This window comes from Amphiura filiformis, chromosome 14, assembly GCF_039555335.1.
Source record: "Amphiura filiformis chromosome 14, Afil_fr2py, whole genome shotgun sequence".
NCBI classification, from domain to species: Eukaryota; Metazoa; Echinodermata; class Ophiuroidea; order Amphilepidida; family Amphiuridae; genus Amphiura; species Amphiura filiformis.
In genome coordinates, this window is record NC_092641.1 from 55,103,920 (window position 1) to 55,126,996 (window position 23,077).

At 34.9% G+C, this 23,077-nt stretch overlaps 1 protein-coding gene across 2 annotated transcripts in view; it reads right to left on the minus strand.

The window, feature by feature from the left end:
• The window catches only part of LOC140170323 (short transient receptor potential channel 4-like), a 290,327-nt gene that overhangs the window by 69,658 nt on the left and 197,592 nt on the right, over positions 1-23,077 (minus strand). For both annotated transcript variants that reach the window (XM_072193690.1, XM_072193689.1), the window contains one exon: positions 7,367-7,663. In XM_072193690.1, coding sequence (XP_072049791.1) covers positions 7,367-7,663 — 297 coding nt within the window. The remainder of the gene's footprint in view (positions 1-7,366; positions 7,664-23,077) is intronic.

The window sequence follows — 23,077 nt, forward strand, 5'->3', positions numbered from 1 at the left end:
CTGAGTTTTTGAAGGATGTGCAATTTAAGGTATGCTGTAAGAACCCGTTGGATGGCAGAAAAGGTGAACCACATACAAAAAAACCATAAAAAACAACAACAATAACGACGAAGAGCACGGAATTGCTTTTTTTCTTGTTATGAGGAAAATGTATCATGCCAAATCCACATACAAATTCTTAACGCTTAAAGGCTTATTCTTCATAACTTTTGTCTCGCATATCAACACTAACATGTCACAATAGTTGTTATGCATTCTGAACTTTCCTTAAAGACCCATTCAGTGATCCCAGCGCAAGTGTAAAAGTGAAGGATAAGTCATTCAAATTGTCATTTGGTATTTTTGAAATGACAAATTTGACAAAAAACGAAGAAAACAGCAGTAATGACGAATTTGAAGCCCCATTCAAATACATGTAGCTAATTTAGATACTGTCAGTATCTAAATTACAGATACCTGCAAAATGTCTTATTTTGTCTTAAATACACGGCTTTTGGCTGAACCACTCGCATGCAATGTTAGCACATCTATGCCAATGACAAAAGTACTAAAATCTGAATTTTGATGATTTTTACGATCGTCCGGATGAGCAAATCACTGAATGGGCCTTTAAAGTAACGATACAATAAGTATACCGGTATAGAGTGGTTAAGGATATTTTGAAATCCAGTGTATGAATGCAGACCACCAACGAGAAATAATATGCCTTATGAAATCAACACGTATATCCGTGTGCCTCTCCATCTTATTCTGTGGCGAGTTTAGTTGAGTCAGTGATTTCTGTCTTATGAACGGTTTTTTTCATAATATAGTTGAAATAATTTACCATTTCTTACTATTTTACGTAAAATGTGGTTTAATTTGAGAAAGTGATACGATGTAGCACAAAACTGTGATTGGAGTATGTTTACATAATTTTTATCCAATATCTCCTTGAATTTTGTATACACGAACTGCGAATTATATTTTATTGACAATTATGCTGACTAAAAGCTTCGTACAACTAATATGCAGCATTAAATGCCATAATGAAATGTAGGCCATCGTATGTTTTAAATTATAAAAATACATCATAGTAATACAAACGTCTTCATTAAGACTTTTTACAGCCAAAACCAGACTAAAGCTACCGAAATTTTCTAGTTTTCTTAATATGCACGCGAATAACATCGATTGCAATATGCGGCTCAAATTATACACATTACGTCGAAAGCAATCAATAACAGACAGTGGCGTACCGTGGCCGCTCCTACCCTGGGGGCTGAAGAAAATTCCATTTTGCCGCCCCCATTCCTCAACAGCCCAAAAAGTTTGACCGATTTTTTTTTTTTTTTTTTGGTCGTTTGAAAAAGTGAAGAGCAAAAAAATAAAATAAAAAAATAAATAAAAAAGGATTATAAGCGCTAGCGCCCTTAAGGGATCTAAAATGAGCGTTTATTGCGTTTCGACAGTATTTTTGTGGGACATGAGAGCACCTCAGACCTATCGAATTGCATTCTGAATACGAAGCATGTCTTTCTGATATCAAATAATTTTCATTTTTGAAAATCACAATATAATACAAATTTTATGACAAATTAAAATTTGATATTTTTCAAATTTTTTTTATATAACAGTCCTCGAAATAAATTATATACATCTAATGTTATATTCTTAAAGTGTATGTAGCAGGGAGGAAAAGCCGGCGGTCAATTGAAAATTTTGACCTTTCATATTGAAGATATGGATTTTTTCCCAAAAAGACCTAATTTTTTGTGTGTTTTGGGAAAAAAATCCATATCTTCAATACGAAAGGTCAACATTTTCAATTGATCGTCGGCTTTTCATCCCACCTACATACACTTTAAGTATAAATCATCAGATTTCTAAAGTTTACTTCAAGTACTGTTAAACATCAAAAATATCAATTTTTAATGATTTGCCATAAAATGTGTATTAAATTGCGAATTGCAAAAAATCAAAATTATTTGATATCAGAATGACATTCTTCGTATTCAGAATGCAATTCGATATGTGTGATGTGCTCTGATGTCCCAAAATAAATACTGTCCAAACGTTCATACCCCAGCCCTTAAAGCATTGGATAGTACCATTTTTCCAAAGTTTTGTTATACTTTTTCAAATTTTGTCCGCCCTTTTTTCTTTACTAATTCTTGTTGCCGCCCCTTTTTCTTCCGCCGCCCTTCTTTTTGCCGCCCCTTCATCTTCCGCCGCCCCTATGTTTTGGCCGCCTTACCCCGGGGGACTGGCCCCCCAAAGCCCCCCCAAATACACGCATGACAGATATCATCATTATTATTATACTGACCTCATATTATACATTGTACTTATATAACTAAACACTTTCCCGCCCAGCTAATGTATTTGTAATAACCCCACTAATTCATTACCAATTTAAGGCTATATTATAGTTTTTTAAAGTCAACACTAAAATGCAACATAACAGAGACAGGAATGGGTTTCAAATAGGTTTCCCGCCCGATTAATCGATGAAGTAATCGGTTTCCCGCCCATTTTAGTTAGTATTCCAAGGAAGACTAATTCTAGTAATATCAAGGCCATTAGTGGTATAATTATACCAAATCACAACGTAACATCGACAAAAATGGATTTAATGTCATTTGTAATGATATGCAGTAATGCTAATGGCATTTAATGGTGTAAGTGTACTTTAGAATTTGGAATTTTTAATTTAAAACAAAACACTGTTGAAGCTCCAAGAAAATAACTTAGTGATGTTTCTGCCTAGAATAATGTGAATCACCAAATCGTTTCAGTTATAGTTTGTACAATCTTCATGACCATGCATGTCTGACTGGATTTTCCTGCGGTGTGGTAAATTTGGCAGCATTTTCATTGTATTTTGCAGTATATTGTAAAATTAACAGGCGGAAAGATTTAGATGCAAGACACTGAAACATTCAGTATGAAATGTTGTTCGTAGAATTGGCAAGTGTTTTCGGATTGTGCTAATTGAGAATCCGTAAAGCCTTTGAAAACGAGATATAGTTTTCATATCAGTTAAAACAAACCTGAAGAATTGTATTTTCAAATAAAACCTTGATAATAAGCATGGTATGGTCGTTTGAAAAAGTGAAGAGCAAAAAAAAAAATAAATAAATAAATAAATAAAGGATTATAAGCGCTAGCGCCCTTAAGAGATCTAAAATGAGCGTTTATTGCGTTTCGACAGTATTTTTGTGGGACATGAGAGCACCTCAGACCTATCGAATTGCATTCTGAATACGAAGCATGTCTTTCTGATATCAAATAATTTTCATTTTTGAAAATCACAATATAATACAAATTTTATGACAAATTAAAATTTGATATTTTTCAAATTTTTGATATATAACAGTCCTCGAAATAAATTATATAAATCTAATGTTATATTCTTAAAGTGTATGTAGCAGGGAGGAAAAGCCGACGGTCAATTGAAAATTTTGACCTTTCATATTGAAGATATGGATTTTTTTTCCCAAAAGACCTAATTTTTTTTTTGTGTGTTTTGGGAAAAAATCCATATCTTCAATACGAAAGGTCAACATTTTCAATTGATCGTCGGCTTTTCATCCCACCTACATACACTTTAAGTATAAATCATCAGATTTCTAAAGTTTACTTCAAGTACTGTTAAATATCAAAAATATCAATTTTAATGATTTGCCATAAAATGTGTATTAAATTGCGAATTTCAAAAATCAAAATTATTTGATATCAGAATGACATTCTTCGTATTCAGAATGCAATTCGATATGTCTGATGTGCTCTGATGTCCCAAAATAAATACTGTCCAAACGTTCATACCCCAGCCCTTAAAGCATTGGATAGTACCATTTTTCCAAAGTTTTGTTATACTTTTTCAAATTTTGTCCGCCCTTTTTTCTTTACTAATTCTTGTTGCCGCCCTTTTTCTTCCGCCGCCCTTCTTTTTGCCGCCCTTCATCTTCCGCCGCCCCTATGTTTTGGCCGCCTTACCCCGGGGACTGGCGCCCCCAAAGCCCCCCCCAATACACGCATGACAGATATCATCATTATTATTATACTGACCTCATATTATACATTGTACTTATATAACTAAACACTTTCCCGCCCAGCTAATGTATTTGTAATAACCCCACTAATTCATTACCAATTTAAGGCTATATTATAGTTTTTTAAAGTCAACACTAAAATGCAACATAACAGAGACAGGAATGGGTTTCAAATAGGTTTCCCGCCCGATTAATCGATGAAGTAATCGGTTTCCCTGCCCATTTTAGTTAGTATTCCAAGGAAGACTAATTCTAGTAATATCAAGGCCATTAGTGGTATAATTATACCAAATCACAACGTAACATCGACAAAAATGGATTTAATGTCATTTGTAATGATATGCAGTAATGCTAATGGCATTTAATGGTGTAAGTGTACTTTAGAATTTGGAATTTTTGATTTAAAACAAAACACTGTTGAAGCTCCAAGAAAATAACTTAGTGATGTTTCTGCCTAGAATAATGTGAATCACCAAATCGTTTCAGTTATAGTTAGTACAATCTTCATGACCATGCATGTCTGACTGGATTTTCCTGCGGTGTGGTAAATTTGGCAGCATTTTCATTGTATTTTGCAGTATATTGTAAAATTAACAGGCGGAAAGATTTAGATGCAAGACACTGAAACATTCAGTATGAAATGTTGTTCGTAGAATTGGCAAGTGTTTTCGGATTGTGCTAATTGAGAATCCGTAAAGCCTTTGAAAACGAGATATAGTTTTCATATCAGTTAAAACAAACCTGAAGAATTGTATTTTCAAATAAAACCTTGATAATAAGCATAATTTTTCACCACGTTCGCTGTCACAAATAATAAAAAGGCAAGTATCTTGCCGAGTGGTTAAGGATCAGGTCGTGTAAACCGGAGGTCCTGGGCTCAATTCTCAGGCAGGATCAGTTTTTCTGCGTGCCTATATTATTTGCGATAGCGAACCTGGTGAAAAAGTATGTTTATTATATTTAATTTTCGTGTCGATCATGCACCTGTTTGCCTGTTGTATTTGATAAATATTTGATAAATATTCAAACTTTGTGTAAATGTCCCCTTATGTCACTTGCAATAATAGCTGTATTTTTACAGTGTTTTCACAGAATATATATACAGCTTAAATATTTCAGTACTTTCCGGTGTTGCAAAATATCGTGTTGATGCAGTGCAGTGCAGTACATCATAGGAAAAAGCTCATCCCTAAGTATGCCTCGATTCTAAATACGAATTCCAATCAGATTTGTTATCCATATAATTTAATTAATGTTCTTGTTTTCCATTTACAGAGGACATAATGAGGTTCTAATCGGGTCTACTATCTACAAAGTGATCACGTGTCCACTGTATATCTTGATTTGCAGTGGAGCCGTATTACAGGGTCCTTCAAGAGGCGCTTTTTTTTTCTTATTTTATTTTGAGGTACTGGTAATGCTATCTCAACTGACATAACAGATTTTTGAGTGTTTCATAAAAGAGGACAGTGATTTATAGTGCACTACACACAGGTACAACACCTAGACGTTGACGTTCATCCACGAGCCTCAGCACACTTTACAGTGTTGGGGGTATTCATAGCCAACATGTCATCGTAAAGATGAGCTTTGCTGGTTTTAAGTTTGGTTGACAAAGGTAACCCTATAAGAAAAGGGGTATTATAACTGTTAACGCTCTTGAGATGAACAAACCTGAAAATCTCAACTTTAGCAAGCGCCCTGTTGACTGCATTTGGATAAAAATGTTACCTGATTTCTGGCTATACTTTTCATTTCATTCTTAGCTTCATTATGTGTTAAATCTTTTTTTGCCAGCATAAAGGATTTACAAGACAGATTGAAAACGCGCTGTAAATATTAAACTAATACGGAAACAAAATATATACCATGATTATCTTGCCCAGCTTTCTGCAACATTTTGCATTTAAGCTTATAAAGGACCGCTCACAAACACTTGTTAGGGGGGCCCGATGTAAAACAATTTTATCGCGACAAAAATTTTCGGGTCCCCTTTCAGATCTCAAAAATTTCAGCCCCTCCCCCGTTTTTTTTGACATGAAAAATATGTGTCAACCCCTTAGAAAAGCATAATTATAACTCAATTTTCCCGGGGGCAATTTTTTTAGGGCCCCTCCCCCCAGGATGGTCAACTTTTAAGGCTCCCTTTGTTTTTGCATCAGGCTCCCCTAACAAGTGTTTGTGAACGGTCCCTAAAGGAAATGGTTGGTATCTCCAACCTTACCCTTTAGTTAACGTGACCACTCCATCCCTTTGGCCATATAAAGGATGTGGGCGCCCTTTTCTCATTAGCACACCAGCTTGTTTGTAAAACCAGACAGAATGTTTCTGCTTCTTCTAGGGTCAATGATTGATTGATCTCTTCTAGTTCTGGGTTATTGTTGCTCCAGAATTATCTTGTCATCACTCAAAGGGTCTTTTATAGTTCCCCCGATTTGTTCATGCTTAGAAGCTGTGCCATTTTAGAGGTTTTTATCTTCTAAAGAAGGAAGTTTATCACCCTTTTCAGTCAACTTTGACACAAATGTGTCTTTCAAACTGTAGCCTCATACTGCAGTTACTGTCCGTTTTCCTATACACAATACACACTACACAGTGCTCTTTCCCATTGACGCGTGACCTCTACAAATAGCCTACGTTAAAAGTATGGGGATATGCCTAGTTAACGTCGCTGTGTGAAAAATAACCGGCCAATATTAAAAGTACTCTTCTAAAGTTCTAGAAAATATAGTTTTGTAACATGTCCTAAATTTTTAGACGTTAATATAGAGTAAAACGACAATAATTTATATACTTAATTCCCTTCGTCGTAAGACAATACGAATTTATATCTCTTGTCGCATCAGAGCATTAAACAAACTGATAAAATAAAAATGAAATAAAATAAAAATAAATAGTTAGGAGTGACCTTCTTTGCTTCTTTCCCTCTTCATGTTTCTGTCTTTTAACGATATGGACCAGTGTTTTTTAACATCGTTATAGGCAAAACTAGGTCTAGATCATATATTTTACATGGACTCAAGCGTATTTCCCTCACTGATCAACCTAGGTAAATAAACAAACAAACAAACAAACAAACAAACAATGTAGCAATTCTGTCCCTCCCAGTACTTAGATCGTAACTGCCCCGAATGGCTCCCAATTACACATTGGTAGGGTTAAGCAAGCGAGTTAAACTTTAAAGTGCCCTTTCCGAGTATACAACAAGCTGACAATATGTGGATTCGAACCCCTGACTCAATATGTGTTGAAAACCGCTGCGCCATTCAATATTCTATTATCCCATAAGTCATCGTAACACGCAATGCATGATTGACTATTTAAATACTCACCTCTTCTGAATCTCGAGCTTGGCCCAGCATATCTGCCGCGTATTGTTCCACAGCTTCAGAAAGTTCAATATATTCCGCTCTAAATTCATATTCTTGATCACTCATTTCTTTGAGTTTATCAGATAAAGTAAAAGCAGTTCCAATTGGGTCGATACTAGTGAGTGATATGTAAAATTCACTAGCTAGAGCACGGTAGACATTTAATGTTCCTACAGAATGTTGCAGAGTGTGTTTTTCAGTTCGTTGTGAATCGGCTGACTCGGGATCGGGAATAACGGCACCATATCTCAATAGAGACTGTGGACACAATAAGAAAAAGATAAAAGCACGTTAAAACAGTGATACCATGTGAATAAATAATATTACGTTAATAATAATGCGTCTAGAATTTAAAAAAACAAAGATTTGTTTTCTGAGGTGGCCCAAAACCTAATGAGAAATGCGATTTTTTTAACTTTTGTTTTATTATTTCTTTTTTTTATATATATTTTTAGATTCCGGACGTATAGCCTCAAACTATATTGTCCAGTCAGTGTAGAGAAGGCTAGACGTAACAATGCTTGTTTATGACAATTATAGCTTGATTTTCATAGAATTTATTGACTTCATTGCTTGCATATTTTGAACAAATATCTTAAGAAAGATGCTTGGACTATATTTACAAAATACGTATTTATATATAAATACGCACGTGACTACCTCCGTGCTGCCATAGCAGCTTGTAGAGAGTAAGTATTGAAGTGACCTTCTACACATCAGGTGGTCTTCCTGTACATTTGAATGCAAAGGCGGTAAACACGAGACTGTGCAGCAAAATTGCCTATTTTGTTCAACTTTGTGAAAACGTTTCCGTCGACAAATGCTTTCAAAAGTTGTTTTGATAACAAATTCGGAATCCCCCCTGTGTGATAATTTTGCTATTCAAATAATACTTAAATTTGATGATAATTATTTATCTAAAGAGTTCCTATCGTTTTCAATGGCATGAAGATTTGGTCATGCTTGCTGGTCTTGGTACGTCGTGCCCATGGGTCAAGTGCGTATTTATAAATAAAAAAATATTAATGTAGTCGAAGGTAGCTGAAAAAAGAGTGTAAAATATGTTAATATAAAAACACATCAAAAGAAATAAGTCCCCCTCTGAAAGTGTTTTGTGAAAATGAAAGATGTCCATGACTTCATGGCTGAATGAACCCAAATTGAAGACAACAACTGCCCTTTCCAAAAGTCACAAAGTAGGCCTATGCTTGTTAACTGCAAGGCGCATTGGGACAAGAAATGGAACTGGCCATCTAAGGCCCCGTATCCATAGGCTATTCCCTTGTGGCGTGTGCCCTTGTTCCGTGTTCACTTGTTCCCATGTGACCTGCCACACAGACAACGAACCTTTGTTTTGCTAAGTGGCCGTATCCATAGGTTGTCTGTGTGGCAGGTCACATGGGAACAAGTGAACACGGAACAAGGGCACACGCCACAAGGAACAGCCTATGGATATGGGGTTGTTTTATATCCATAGGCTGATCCCTTGTGGCGTGTGCCCTTGTTCCGTGTTCACGTGTTCCCATGTGACCTGCCACACAGACCTATGGATACGGCCACTAAGTAAAACAAAGGTTCGTTGTCTGTGTGGCAGGTCACATGGGAACAAGTGAACACGGAACAAGGGCACACGCCACAAGGGAACAGCCTATGGATACAGGGCCTTACAACTCACTGTGCTGAACTCTGCACCAAGGGGATTTGTATGGCTGAATGATCAAGAATCGAATATTGTTTTTGAGATATTGGCAAAAACAGTGTTCAAATTCTTTTGTTTTATATTGTTTTCAGCTAATGATAAATTGCTTATAACTCGGTAACCAGATGTCCGATTTTGATGGGGTTTGCATCAAAACGTAGCATTAATTTTGTAAACTGCTATTAAATGATGCAAAAAAACTTCTAATTGAAAATTGCCGACAAGTGACTCATTCCCCTTGATCATGTCACATATGACGTTTAATATAGAAAAAAATATCGGGGTGGGGGTTCTTGTAACCCCTTTCGTAAATCAGTTGATGTGTGACCGAAGGGGCAAATTTCTTATTTCTGACGGGCAATAATACATCAAGGTAGCGCTATGTAATTTAAAAAGGTGTGCAAGCCCATGAAAATTAAATGAAATTGCTTAACCACCGTTGGGTACTTTAAATCTAAATTTCATGTCATACATTTTTGAATAATGTATGTACCATAACAGCAGTCTACGTCGACCTACTTCCATTACATCACCATCACCGCATAAAGTCTTCACAAAAAGTTACAGAGTTGTTACAAATACGCATAATATCTTCAGAATTATCAATCGTGTTCACAATGTTTTGACATAGAAAATAGGTGGTTTATGTACGCGTATTTTGGCACCATTCGCCCAATTTTGTAATATTAACAAACACAGCAGTGTTTTTTAGAAAAAAAAACACCTTGAATTCAAATGTTGCACTTACAGCGAGCAATACGTATTCAACACAAGTACATTTTGTCTTTTACAAGATAGATCGTGTGAACTGATTCTTACTACCCGGTGCGAAACAATAGCAAATTGCAATAGAATCAATGATGAAACACAGTATCAAGTCCTACAAGCTGTATCAAAATGATTGGTACCCATCAGTTTTCCATGATAATGGCCGAGTCTGATACATCAAAATAACATAAGATCCAAATAATGTGTAGCTTAGCAAATTATAAACGATACATTCTGGACATTTTGAGAATAGGCCAATCCAATGTTGCACATTTTGAAGAGGCATGCTTAAAATTGATGGGTAACTAATAATTTTGATACAGCCTGTATTCTTCATTTGGTCAACGTTACTATCGCCGGCATAGTTTTTTGGAAGTTACTATAGTCATGCTAGTTTTACCAAAACACTTCAACAAATTTGTAGTAACAATCTACCATGAAGCTCATTGATCACACACTTATTATAACAAGTAAGGCCAACATGATCCACTCTTCGTTACACCAACATAATCATAATGTCTGACTATTACAACTAAAGGATATGAGCCCTTATTGTAAACACATGCAGAGGGGGATGGTATGTGGACGCTCAGAAGGTTTAGTTCCGGGGTTTCGTTTTATTGGACAAGATAATTCAAGTCAATCAAGATATGATAAAGTTCGGTAATTCATGGATACTTAATTTAGTTGCGTTCAAATATAATCGCATACTATTTAAATAAACATCTCAAAAAAAAGTAACTAACCCCCTTAAATAATGGCCATTATTCAAAAAGGGGCTATTGTATTACAAATCTGTAAAATGCGTTTTTATTTCTGCGCATTTTGACACCTCATTTGATACGATAGCCCAAAAAAACAATAAAACGCCGGTTTTGTGAGGTCCAGATTTGTGAGGTCCAGATTTGAAAGTTGCACTTACATCCAAATTTTACAATACAAAAACACACAGATTTCCTTCCATTACACTGAAATCAAAATCAATACAATTTACTGCAACTTTCAAATCTTGAGTTACATTGATTTAAATGTACGCTGTGACGTAAATATTTAGTCAATTGCTACAAATGAGGTGTCAAAATGTGCAGAAATAAATTCTGCTTTCAACGCATTTAACAGATTTGTAATACAATCACCCGTTTTTGAATAATGGTCATTATTTAAGGGGGGGGGTAGTTAATTTTTTTGAGATGTTTATTCAAATATAATCGCATACTATTTCTGACCAACTACATAGTTCAAGACTCCATCTGATCACTTCACTAGTGTTGCTTTGATATATATGAGCCCTTTATTGACTCTAGACATGCTAGATGTTACATGTAGCCCAAGGTAATAGATATCCATATTCATGATCAATTCTCCGTGTGAAGACGTCAAACCAAGCCTAAAGGTATCTTCGATTTATGGTATCCTCTCCTCATATGAAGCATGCTTATTGTAAACATAGTGAAGGATGAAACGTATTATACCCGGCACGTATCCATGGTGGGAGAAGGTTTAGATTTATTGGAGAGGAGGAAAGACTTAGTTCGAGAAATAATTGAAGGTAAAGTATGCCAAATGTGACAGGTAAAAGCATACTCCTCTGTTGTACATAATATACTCTATATACTTAATTGAAGAAAAACAATAGAAGAAGAAGAAGGAGAGGAGGAATAATAAGAAGAGGGGGAAGAAGATAAAGAAGAAGGGGAAGAGGGCAGGAAGATGAAGATGAAGAAAAAGGAAGAAGAAAAGGACGAGGAAGAAGAAGTAGAAAACCAAGCGGAAGAAAAAGAAGAAGAGGAAGAATGAGAGGACTAGAAGGACGAATAAGAACAGATGAAGAGGAGGAAGATGATGAAGATGTGGCAAAGTTGCGTCAACGGAGAATGTCAGTTATACAGCCTGTCTCAAAAACATTGTGCAAGTGGAAAGACCCTTCTTTGGCAATTAGAAAATACTGTTGTGACATGATGCTTACATCAACGTCAAGGGAGCAGTCTTAGCTTTCAATTACCGTTTGTTTCATTCATTTTTGGTTTATGCAATCCTGAGATCTGCTTCACTAAACACAAATATATGATAACCCTTTTGTGCCAATTTTTAGAAAATTGAATAGAATATTACATCCAAATACCTGTACATTACAGTTATTTAAAGAACATTCATTTGTAGGATTAGAAATGAGTATGTAACAATTCCTCATAAAATTTCAAACGTATACGAAATTCAATATATTTTACAACAGAGTGTGCAATATTTGTTTGTCGTTTAACATGTCTTGAGTGACAAAGAGAACAGTATTTACCATGATAAGATCATTGATATGTACATGTTATTAATTTTACAGCAGAATGTGAAATATTTATTTATCTTTTAATCTGTTTCAAGTGGAAAAAGAGAATCATTATCCCTATATCATAATAAAACAGTAAACAATAAAACATTTTTGTATTGTAGTGTATTTTATTTTCACGAAGATTATCTTGACAAACTTGATGCTATCATTAATTTACATGTACAGCCCTCTTCCCTAATAAAAGTGTCACAATTGTGATTTTACCCCTTCGTTGTTAACTAAACATATCTCGAGATAAAAACAAGCAAATTGAACAGAACAAACGGCATTTGAAAACTACGACTACCTCCTTGACGTTGCTTTAAGCATCATATTACAACAGTATTGTCTAATTGCCAAAGAGGGCGCTTTTCACTTGCACAATATTTTTTGAGGCAGACTGTAAATCGAAACTGTCCAAAATGAGTGCCAGGGTAACCTATCCATGTGAAATTTGACTCCCTTTTACGTAAATGTAGGGGTTATGTACATTAGTCAGATGTGACATTTAGCTCTGGTTTTCTCTGTGTGTTGATGACCTGTATGCTGCTAACAAGGTGAACAAGAAGTGCCCGTCATAATTCAGTTGGATTTGTTCATGAAAACGCCACATAATTTGAGTATCGAGCTGTGGCATTGACATTTAACATAATTCTAGCAAGATGTCAGAGAAAATTACTTAAAGGGTAATATTGGAATGACATCATTCCTTGGGTAAGATCAGACAGCAAGCCAGGCAACGGCTAGACGGTAACATGAGTAGGTTTATGTCACCTTGGCATGGATATTCTTGCAAATATCTTTCCCCTTGGCCATTCAATATGCCTGAATTAGTAGGACTGCAGCTGGTATCTACTGGTCAGTTTATACTCTTATTTCCATATCTGTTATTTTTATGTGGGCCTTTAAAGCATAATGAACAACATCCGTGGACGTGGCGGGTTTGTGTACGTACATATCACTCATAACAAAGTAGCAAACTCATCAATCACTGCAGATTCTCCGTAGAAGTTAATTTCATTTGCTCTTATCAACATAACCAATGTCACACAAACAGTTCAATTTGACACTGCATGGGCTAACATCTCTCTGTCAGTATAGCAATGTACTTATATGGGTCACGGACGTATATATTCAAAGAATATATGAATATCGTTGAAATATAATAGTTATAGTAGCTCAAATTCGAAATATAATACAAACTTTATGGCAAATTATTAATATTTTTGATATTTAACAATCCTCGAAGTAAACTTTATAAAGCTAATGATACTTAAAGTGTATGTAACCGGGATGAAAAGCCTTCCATCGTATGATAATGTTGACATATCGTATATATTGTATATAGATATACATTTGAGGTCTTGGGGTATGTACATCATTAATACGAAAGGTTAAAATTTTTATATCGTAGGTCGTAACACAAGTGCATAAAGTGATTTTTCCCAATTTTCCGTTTCATATTGTGACGTAAGGGTTTAGAGCTAGCTATATCCTATGATAATAGTTATTCCTTATCGGACCACTGCGAGATAACAGAGGAGAAGTATCGACTCCGTTATTAGTAACATCTTTCAAGCACGTTTTTTTTTCCTCGGAAACGTATTTTGTCCTTCATGCTTGTACGCCACTATGTGTTGCGACCGACAATATAATGTACTGTTTTTCATCCCAGCTTCATACACTAAAGTACATAGCATTAGGTTTATAAATTTTACTTCGAAGACTGTTAAAGGAGTATTTCGTGATCCTAGCATCCTCTTTTTATGACATTTTTCAGTACATATCCACGAAAAAAGCATATTCCCAAAATTACAGTTGATTCCGATATTGCGTTTGCGAGTTATGCATGATTATGTGTATTACACTGCTCCATAGACAATACGTTGTGATTTCGTTCTGGTGCACCAGAACGAAATTCAAATTTCAAGATATCTTTGCTAAACGAATTAATCTGCAAGAAATATTTTGTACATAAACATTATGTAGCCAGAGGTTTCCAGTGATATAAAAATCGCAACTTTTTTTGATAAAAGTGGGGGGATGAGGCTGTGGATCACGAAATGCCCTTTTAAATGTCAAAAGTATATTTTTTTTAAAGAGTTTGTCATAAAATTTGTACTATATCGCGAATTTCAAAGAAATGATATGATATCAGAAGGTAATTCCTCGTATTCAGGTGCAACTTGGGGTGTACTGTGTGCTCTCAGGGCCCACAAATATAATGTGAAAATGTCGTTGAGTATTGGCATAGATGAGTATTGAGTACGAGCAAGTCACGGTTCAGTGTGTTTTAACCTAATTCACGAGGTAAGAAGTGATTTTTGATGCCTTAAGGGAAGGGTATGAACGTTTGGACAGTATTTATTGTGGGACATAAGAGCACATCAGACATATCGAATTGCATTCTGAATACGAAGAATGGCCTTCTGATATCAAATAATTTTGATTTTTTTGAAATTCGCAATGTAATACACATTTTATGGCAAAAAAATTATAATTGATATTTTTGATATTTAACAGTACTCGAAGTAAACTTTATAAAATCTGATGATTTTTACCTAAAGGGTATGTAGATGAGATGAAAAGCCGACGATCAATTGAAAATTTTGACCTTTCGTATTGAAGATATGGATTTTTTTCCCAAAACACCAAAACAAATTAGGTCTTTTTGGGGAAAAATCCATATCTTCAATATGAAAGGTCAAAATTTTCAATTGATCGTCGGCTTTTCCTCCCAGCTACATACACTTTAAGACTATATCATTAAATTTATAAAATTTACTTCGAGGACAGTTATATCTCCAAAATATGAAAAATATCAAATTTTAAGAATTTGTCATAAAATTTGTATTATATCGTGAATTTCATGAAATGAAAATTATTTGATATCAGAAAGATATTATTCAGAATGTGCTCTCATGTCCTACAAAAAACGCTGTCGAAACGCTCAAAACGCTCATTCCAGATCCCTTAATGAACGAGCTCAGATGTGTGAATGTAGAGACCGTTTGCAATGAACTAGCTCACTCATCAATTACTGAGGTTCGTCTAATCTATAGGTGAGAGGCACATGTGAATTATTAATTACTGTCCGTAGAACGGTCATTTCATTTACTCTCACCAGCTAAAACGGTGTCACATACATTACAGTTCAATTTGACACGGGTTAACAGTTAGGACGCGGGACTACCAATTCTTTAGAAATGCATAGTCGCGCTAAAAGTCGATCGATACATGTTAAAATCAGCACAATTCAGAGATACACCTTTTTGCTATGAAATTATTTTTCTCGGTCAAATATGAAGCAATGTTTTTTTTTCTTCAGTAATGTCAGTTAAAGACATAGTGCTTGGATATACATTTTTTTTTTTTTTTTTTGTTAAAATTCAAGCATCATATTTTGTCTTTTAGTGTGGTATTTTTGATTTTTATAGGCCTTCAGTTCGCCCGTGAGCTTTTTACGGAATTCATTTTTTAGCGTCTCAAACTAATATAGTTTGCTAAAGAAAGATATTTCCCACCTCTGTAAAGCACATCGTGTGGGTCTATATATTATAGTTTTGTCAGAATTTCCGTTTTATTTTACCCTTTTTCCCTTCAAGCTCCGAAAATGTCAAACTCAGTACTTTATCTCGAGAACAACCAGCAGAAATAATCGATATTTCAATTGTTGTCAACAGGTCCCTTTTCCATTGAAAACCAGGATTGCCTGACCAGCGATTTGGTAGCCCAAATCCCCAATTCTGGTAAATGAGGTGAATTTTGGAAATTTGCTCCCGTGATAGCCTACAATTTCAATTTATAGGGGCTATGGATTCCATGATTATGAAAACCATTTTGTCTGTTTGTTTGTTTGTTTATTTACCTAGGATGAGGTCATTGGGAAAATCCACTGTCCAAACCTAGAAAAATTCGCGTGTTATTAGAGGGATTTTAATTTTCTGTCCCTCCTATCTCCAGGTGAATTTTGAATGACCCCCCCCATCGCGGGTTGGCATTTTCATTACACCCTTCAGACTTGCGTTCGGGTTTGTGTAGGCCTATTTGTCATAATTTAGCGCTATATGACCTACTTTCCTAGCCGTGCTATATAAATATTATAAGGTACCGGTATGTAATATTATGTAGGCCTATGGGGGTGGGGTGGGTACTCAACACATTTTAACCATGACTTACAATGCACGGCTCATTGTTGCCATAAATGATTTTTCCTTTAGGTCATTATAATAGGTTGTTATAAACTTCCATGTTTAACCTTGTATTGTTTTGGCTGCTTCATTATGACTTTCGGTGGGTTTAAGCAATTTCAAACAAACACAAACAAAAGGCACTATACCCAGTCATCTTCATGACAATTGAAACACTAGGTAATTTCTTTGCTGTATTGAAGTTCTGGCAACACTGTATCCAGGCCGGGCACCCAGAGATATCGATCCACAATGCTAGTATTAGCCTAAGATTTCACGCATAGATTTGAAAATTTTTCAGCTAGTAGTCAAATGGAATCAAAACGGAAATTCTGACAAAACTATGATATATCGCTCACGGTGATGTGCGTTAGAAAGTTGGGAAAAATCCTTCTTTAGCGAACTATATTACTTTGAAAAGCTAAAAGATTGATAAAAAAAGGCTCGCGGGCAGAGTTGAAGCCTATCAAAATCGAAAATCTTACACTAAATGACTGAATCTCACGACTAAGTTTAACACTAAGATTTGAAAAAAAATACAGTATCAAGCATTACAGTTTTTCCTGACATTTACTGAAAAAATGAAAATTATTGCTTTTCATTTGGCCGAGAAAAAATGTTTACACTGAAAAGGTGTAACTCAAAATTTTGTTCATTTGAATACCAAATTCGATCGTTTGTATTGCCTTATTAAATGACTGAGTGAGCCGTGCAGAACAATAACAATCGGTAGTCCCGCGTCCTAACTGTTAACGGCTCTATCAAAGTACTATAAACGTGTAGTAAAATGGGTAATATGGACTTGTAATATTAAAGTCTAGTCATTGAACATGGAAACAAAAGTCACGTTTGGATTCAACATTGAAGGTAAGTAGCCTAAATGGACGACTTCCGTCAGCTAAAATCAATTATATATTAGATGCGATATTTTATCCGAGTCCAATGACCATGAGTGCAAGATTAACTTGTCCACGTGAGAAGGGACTTCTCGATGAATAATTTAGGGGTAAGGGACCGTTTTAACATGAAAATTATGGGTCAACCCCATAGAAAAACAAAGATATATAAACTTAATTTTTCCAGGAAAATTTGTGGTCAATTTTCTTAGCCCCCCCCCTTAGGAGGGTCAAACAATTTCAGGGCCCCCCTTTTTGCATCAGGCCCCTAACAAGTGTTTGTGAACGGTCCCTAATATACATTAGTCCGATATGACATTTAACTATAACCTTTCTCTTAATACTGTGTGGATGCCGTTTACTAGCTTACAACAGGTGAACAACATGGGATATTAATTGTCCAATATTTAGTGCTCTGTATGAAAATGCCATGCCATGGATAAATATGAATAAGACTCGGTTCGGTGGCTCTTAATACTCTAGCAAGAGGTCACAAAGAGTGACTTCTGATGACTTGATGACTTAAACATAGTGAACGAATTACGTGGGCGGGTTAGAGAACGTTCGCAATAAGGTAGCACATTCATTAATCATCGAGGTTCATCTAATCTCTATAGGTGGGAGACACGACATGTGAATTATTAATTGTTTATTTCATTTTGCTCTTTTATCTAAACTGATGTCACATCAGTTTGATGAAACTTACGTTATATGACACAAATACAAATACGTTTAAGTTTAATTTTGAGAACAATTTAATGAATAATAATGACCTGTGACTTGACCTTAGGTCAGGTCACTAAACTACTAGGGTTAAACAAGTTTTACGATTTACGATTTTTCCAAATGTGTGTGTCGCATATAAATTAATATTTGTAGTCGTTTTTATAATATTAAATTGGAATTATGAAACTGATCAACTGGACTGGTTTCAGAAGTTTTTGAGAGGCCACAGTATCCTTATCCTAGGTGCATCTTCAGATCGTTTGATGATCTGTCAGTAATTGGTCACTGACCAGTGGCGAGATAGTGTTGCCAGAGGTCGTTGATTTAGAGTCAAACTTCTTAGGAATTTTCTTGATATTAACGGCACACACCGACATCACCTGGCTAATAATTACTTGGTACAGCAGAGATACTAAAATCTATACCCGGGATCGATACACGTGAATGTGCTATGCACGATTTTGATATTCAAACGAAAATCTTTGGATACCGGGGTAGAAAATGATGAATATCTCCCGTAATTGATTTCGTCTAAAGAAACCAGATTTCGTTCCTTGCACTTGAATATATATGTTCAACGGATATGATAGTCGTTAGCTAGCGTCTTGAGAAAGAAGCTTGTGTCTTGAACTCAAAAACTGACAATAATTCTGATTTTATATGTGCCGAACTCTATAGCGCAGTGTATAGGCCAATCGTGGGGTAGGCTAAAAGCAGATGACATATGGCGTACCACACACAGCGAGGTCAGTCACCGGGCTATTGTCAGTAGCCTTAGTCAGATGTCCTTCGGCCCATTATGCGTCTCAAAAATATTAAACAGGTCGGAACAAATGGCCATGCGTGGCGGTGGATTCAACCTACCATGGCGATTTCTGCTATGAAGATATTGGGGCGATAACACTGTGCGGCAGTGTAGGCCCCTGCCTAGGATAAGGTGCGATAATGTAGCCTCTCAACAACGTGAGTCCAGTTGATAAGTTTCATAATTCCAATTCAATATTATTTTATACCTGGATGAATGACAACCTTCACAAACGTCATGAACGTAGTCGTTTTTTGTTGTTGTTTTTTTGTTTTTAATGATAAAAATATGAATGAACTGTGAATCGAATCCAATTTCAAACACAGCAGCCGGTGTGAATCACAAAAACTCATTAACTTATTTGAGATCAATGTACGCCTGGTGTCATAAACATGATTAAAGTAATGAACAGCATGTCAGCCCGGAATGTTAGCCCGATGCCATAAAGGTAAGGATAATACCGCCAAGGTGTTTTATAAACTTTGACATTATTTGAGCGCCTGGATGGTCATGTTAATAAACAAAATATGGCCAATAATTACCTACTATATTAAACCATTATAAAGAGTTTACAGTTTGGGATAATAGTGTCTATTACTAAACAAGGTGCGTGTTTGATGATTACAGAAAATTACACAGACACGGTCACACGGTTGTTTGATGGGATCATTTATTGGTTTTTTCAAACAAAACATCATGTACAACCAAATGTTAGGCTTAAACAGCTAAATGTGATATCATGCTAATGTATACAGATGCTTTTGAGTCATTCTTAACTTTGATTTTCCTCTTTTACAAAATTATTCACTTTTATTATCATTTTTATAGCTTTTTCGGATATAAAATGTATCTATTAATGACAAAATTGGTGGCGCTATTTAGTTACTGGAAATTACTCTTAAGCTTTTAATACAGATAATTCCTGTTATTGTTTGATGAAATATGTTTATAAAATTTCCTTGTTGCTTGTTTCACCTATTCCAGCTGTTTTATCGCAGTATTAATCACCTACCCTTGCAAATAAAGAAATATGATTTAGGATAAATAGCGCCATCGATTGTTTGCATTTAGTTAATAATGAAGCCAATTCCATATACTAAGAGTACATCAAACAACCGTGGTCAGTTGATAAATACGTATTAGCCAATGGCGGGTGCTGTATTGGTTGTATTAGTATCATTTTCTTTACAGAGGTGTATTAATTAAAAGCTAATACCAACAGTAAAAATATAAAATAAAACTATATCACTATATAAACATTTACACAAAGCATACCAGAACACACAAACTTAATTCATCTTTGTTTCAGATGAACGATTTTTTGGAAGAAGCAAACATACAATACAAACAAAATTATTTGTATAGCCTTTCGAAGACCAGTACATTACATGCATTGACCTATATTGGTTTTTTTTATAATGGGCCGTTCCATTTGAAACTAACTTGACTTTTAAAATGCAAATGCCATGAAAAAAGGAGAACGCAATTCTATACTGCTATAGCAAGTACGTAGACAAGTAAATACTTATTAGAAGGGGCTGTAGCCCAAACAAAAATGTGACCGGCCCTTAATTAGTTATTAGCCCTTAAGCATAAGAAATTCACACCTTAAAGTGTTAACAAATTGTTGGCATAGTTTTAGTCACTAGATCCAGGTAATCAGAAATTGCAATTATCATGATCATATAAGGAGTACTTCCCCCGGGAGAACTTCATATTAAGCTCTAATCAAAAAGATACCTTGACCTACCCTTTCCAATTGCGCGTGTAAATGTCGGTTTTAGTGTCGTTGGTATAGTTTAGTCACTAGATCCAGCATGTCCAGGTAATCAGACATTGCAATTATCATAATCAAGGAGTAGTTCCCCGGGATTACTTCTTAATTATCTTTTATTAAGCGCTAATCTAAAAGATACCTTGACTTACCCTTTCCAATAATTGCGCGTGTAAATTTCGGTTTCAGTGTCAAATTAGACCATCGAACATGTCGAAACATATGTTTTGATGGTGTTAAAAACCTTAGTAAAACACCCTTGCTTTGAAGTTCACTGCGATGACACAATTGTACATTAAGAGGGCGCCACACTACAGTTTTGAGTTGTATTGGTCATGTTGGTAACTCTTTTTCTAATTGCCTGTAAGTTACGTGGCTTTGTATGTAAATAATGACTACGCTTCTGTTAAAATACAGCTTGTATAATTATGGTAATGATCTAAATGGGTGTATCAGTTATTGTGATCTTGTAAGTTAGAAGTTTAAATGCAAAAATTGAAAGTTATTATATTATTATTAAGACAGACTATACACACAAAAGAGAAATTCGACAAAAATGACCCCAAAAAAAAGCTCTACCATGCATATCTTTGCCCAAAATATATATGTTAATTTAACCGGTATTTGAAACCAAATTGCATATATTTTCCAAAAATATGTATGTTAATTTAACTGATATTTGCAACATATTATATCCACCTTGCTTAGTGCTTAGAGCCACCTTGCTATGTTAACTATAATTACAATAAGCACATCAAAAACAGATATATCAGGTTCTGCTGATTTTGTTTATTATTGTTATCTTTTTTTTTATAATAAATTAACCTTAATATGTTCAACCCTGTATTATTTTGCCCCAAGTAAAAACCTAAACGTACACTGAGTGGCAATGTCAAAATTGCTTACAATCATCTCGCTGATGTTTAATGCTCTGCATGCTAGCCATGCGCTTCAATGGAAAAGGTTCAAGTTTTGAAACATTTTCTCAAAATATCAAGAGCTATCTTAAGAACTACTGAATCAATACTAGGCTTGTTTGTACTCATTTTAATGCATTTTTCATGCTGATTCCAAATATGGTCATGACAATTTACATTTCTGAAATTTTTTAATTTTTTAAATGTTTTTGAAATTTATATTTTCTACAACTATCATGACAGATGATGCATTGACGATATTTAGAATCGACTTGGAAATGGTTGTTCCCCCTGTACTATTTTACCCGAAGCAAAACTACGTAACAAAATAGAGCAGCAATGTCAAATTTGCTTAAAATCATCTCACTGATTTTCAATTTTATATTAATTTGGTAAACCTACTGTGATAAATAATGACATTTTGACAGAAAATAAAATCAACTTGAAAATAAATGTTCCACCCTGTATACTATTTACCCCAATTTAAGCGAAAAAACACAAATAGAGCAGCAAATGTGCTTGAAATCATTTAGTATATTTTTAAAATGTCGATATTAGGCCAAGTAAAATAAAAAACATGTTTCACGTCCGGGTTTTTGAAAAAAAGGAGGAAGAGGGGACTTTTTATTTACTATTTTTATCGCAAAATCGGTGTAAATACCCATAATTAGAGCTGTTTTAGCGTATATGGTCAATTCCAGCCAAAGCGGGACAAAATTCTCTCTGGGGGCCATTTTGAAAATGTTTTCGTTTTCAATTCTAGACTTATCAAATGAGACGATCATATCTAGTGAATCATCAGGTGGAAGTGCCATCGGATTGAAAAATAACTTTTCTTGCTAGACCAAATAAAGTGTTAAATGCGCATATGCATGTTACCCACGAATTCAAGCCTTTTTCACCTGTTGTACGCCATAAAATTTCACTTTCTTTGATATCTTTCAATATTTTATGTGTGACTCATATACACTAGAAATCGGTGAAGACTTTGAACGTAAAATGGAATTTTATTACATATATCTACAAAGAAATAGTTTGGTTATTACAAATTTTGAGAAAGAACCAGGTGTACAGTTAAGATTGTGTCAATTCTTCGAACTCTTTCCAAAGTGGCTGTCATTTAACATTACTGTATTATTTCGAAAGATTAGAATAAATGCTTCATATAAATATAAAGTTAGATTTTGTATCTCGTCGCAGGATGAGGATCTCGGATGGATTCGTGGGTAACAGCGTCTGGAAAATAGCAATTCCTATTAATTTTTTTAAATAAAAATAAAAAATACTTTTCCGTATGTCAATAATTCAGGCTGCAATGGCACTAAAATGAATTTTAATCAAAACACAAAGTACATGGTATATTTAGAATGGATCATTATGGCATTTTGGGTATAACAATTTTGAGAATAATGAAGTTGCCAAATTCAAATAGACAGAGCAAACAGTTTTATATCATTATTTTAGTAAAATCATTCCATATTTTATTTTCATGCAGCAATATTCTATTAACTCGTGTTTGACAGTTCCTATGAACTAAAACACTATCAATACATTGTTAACTATAATTTAAGTAG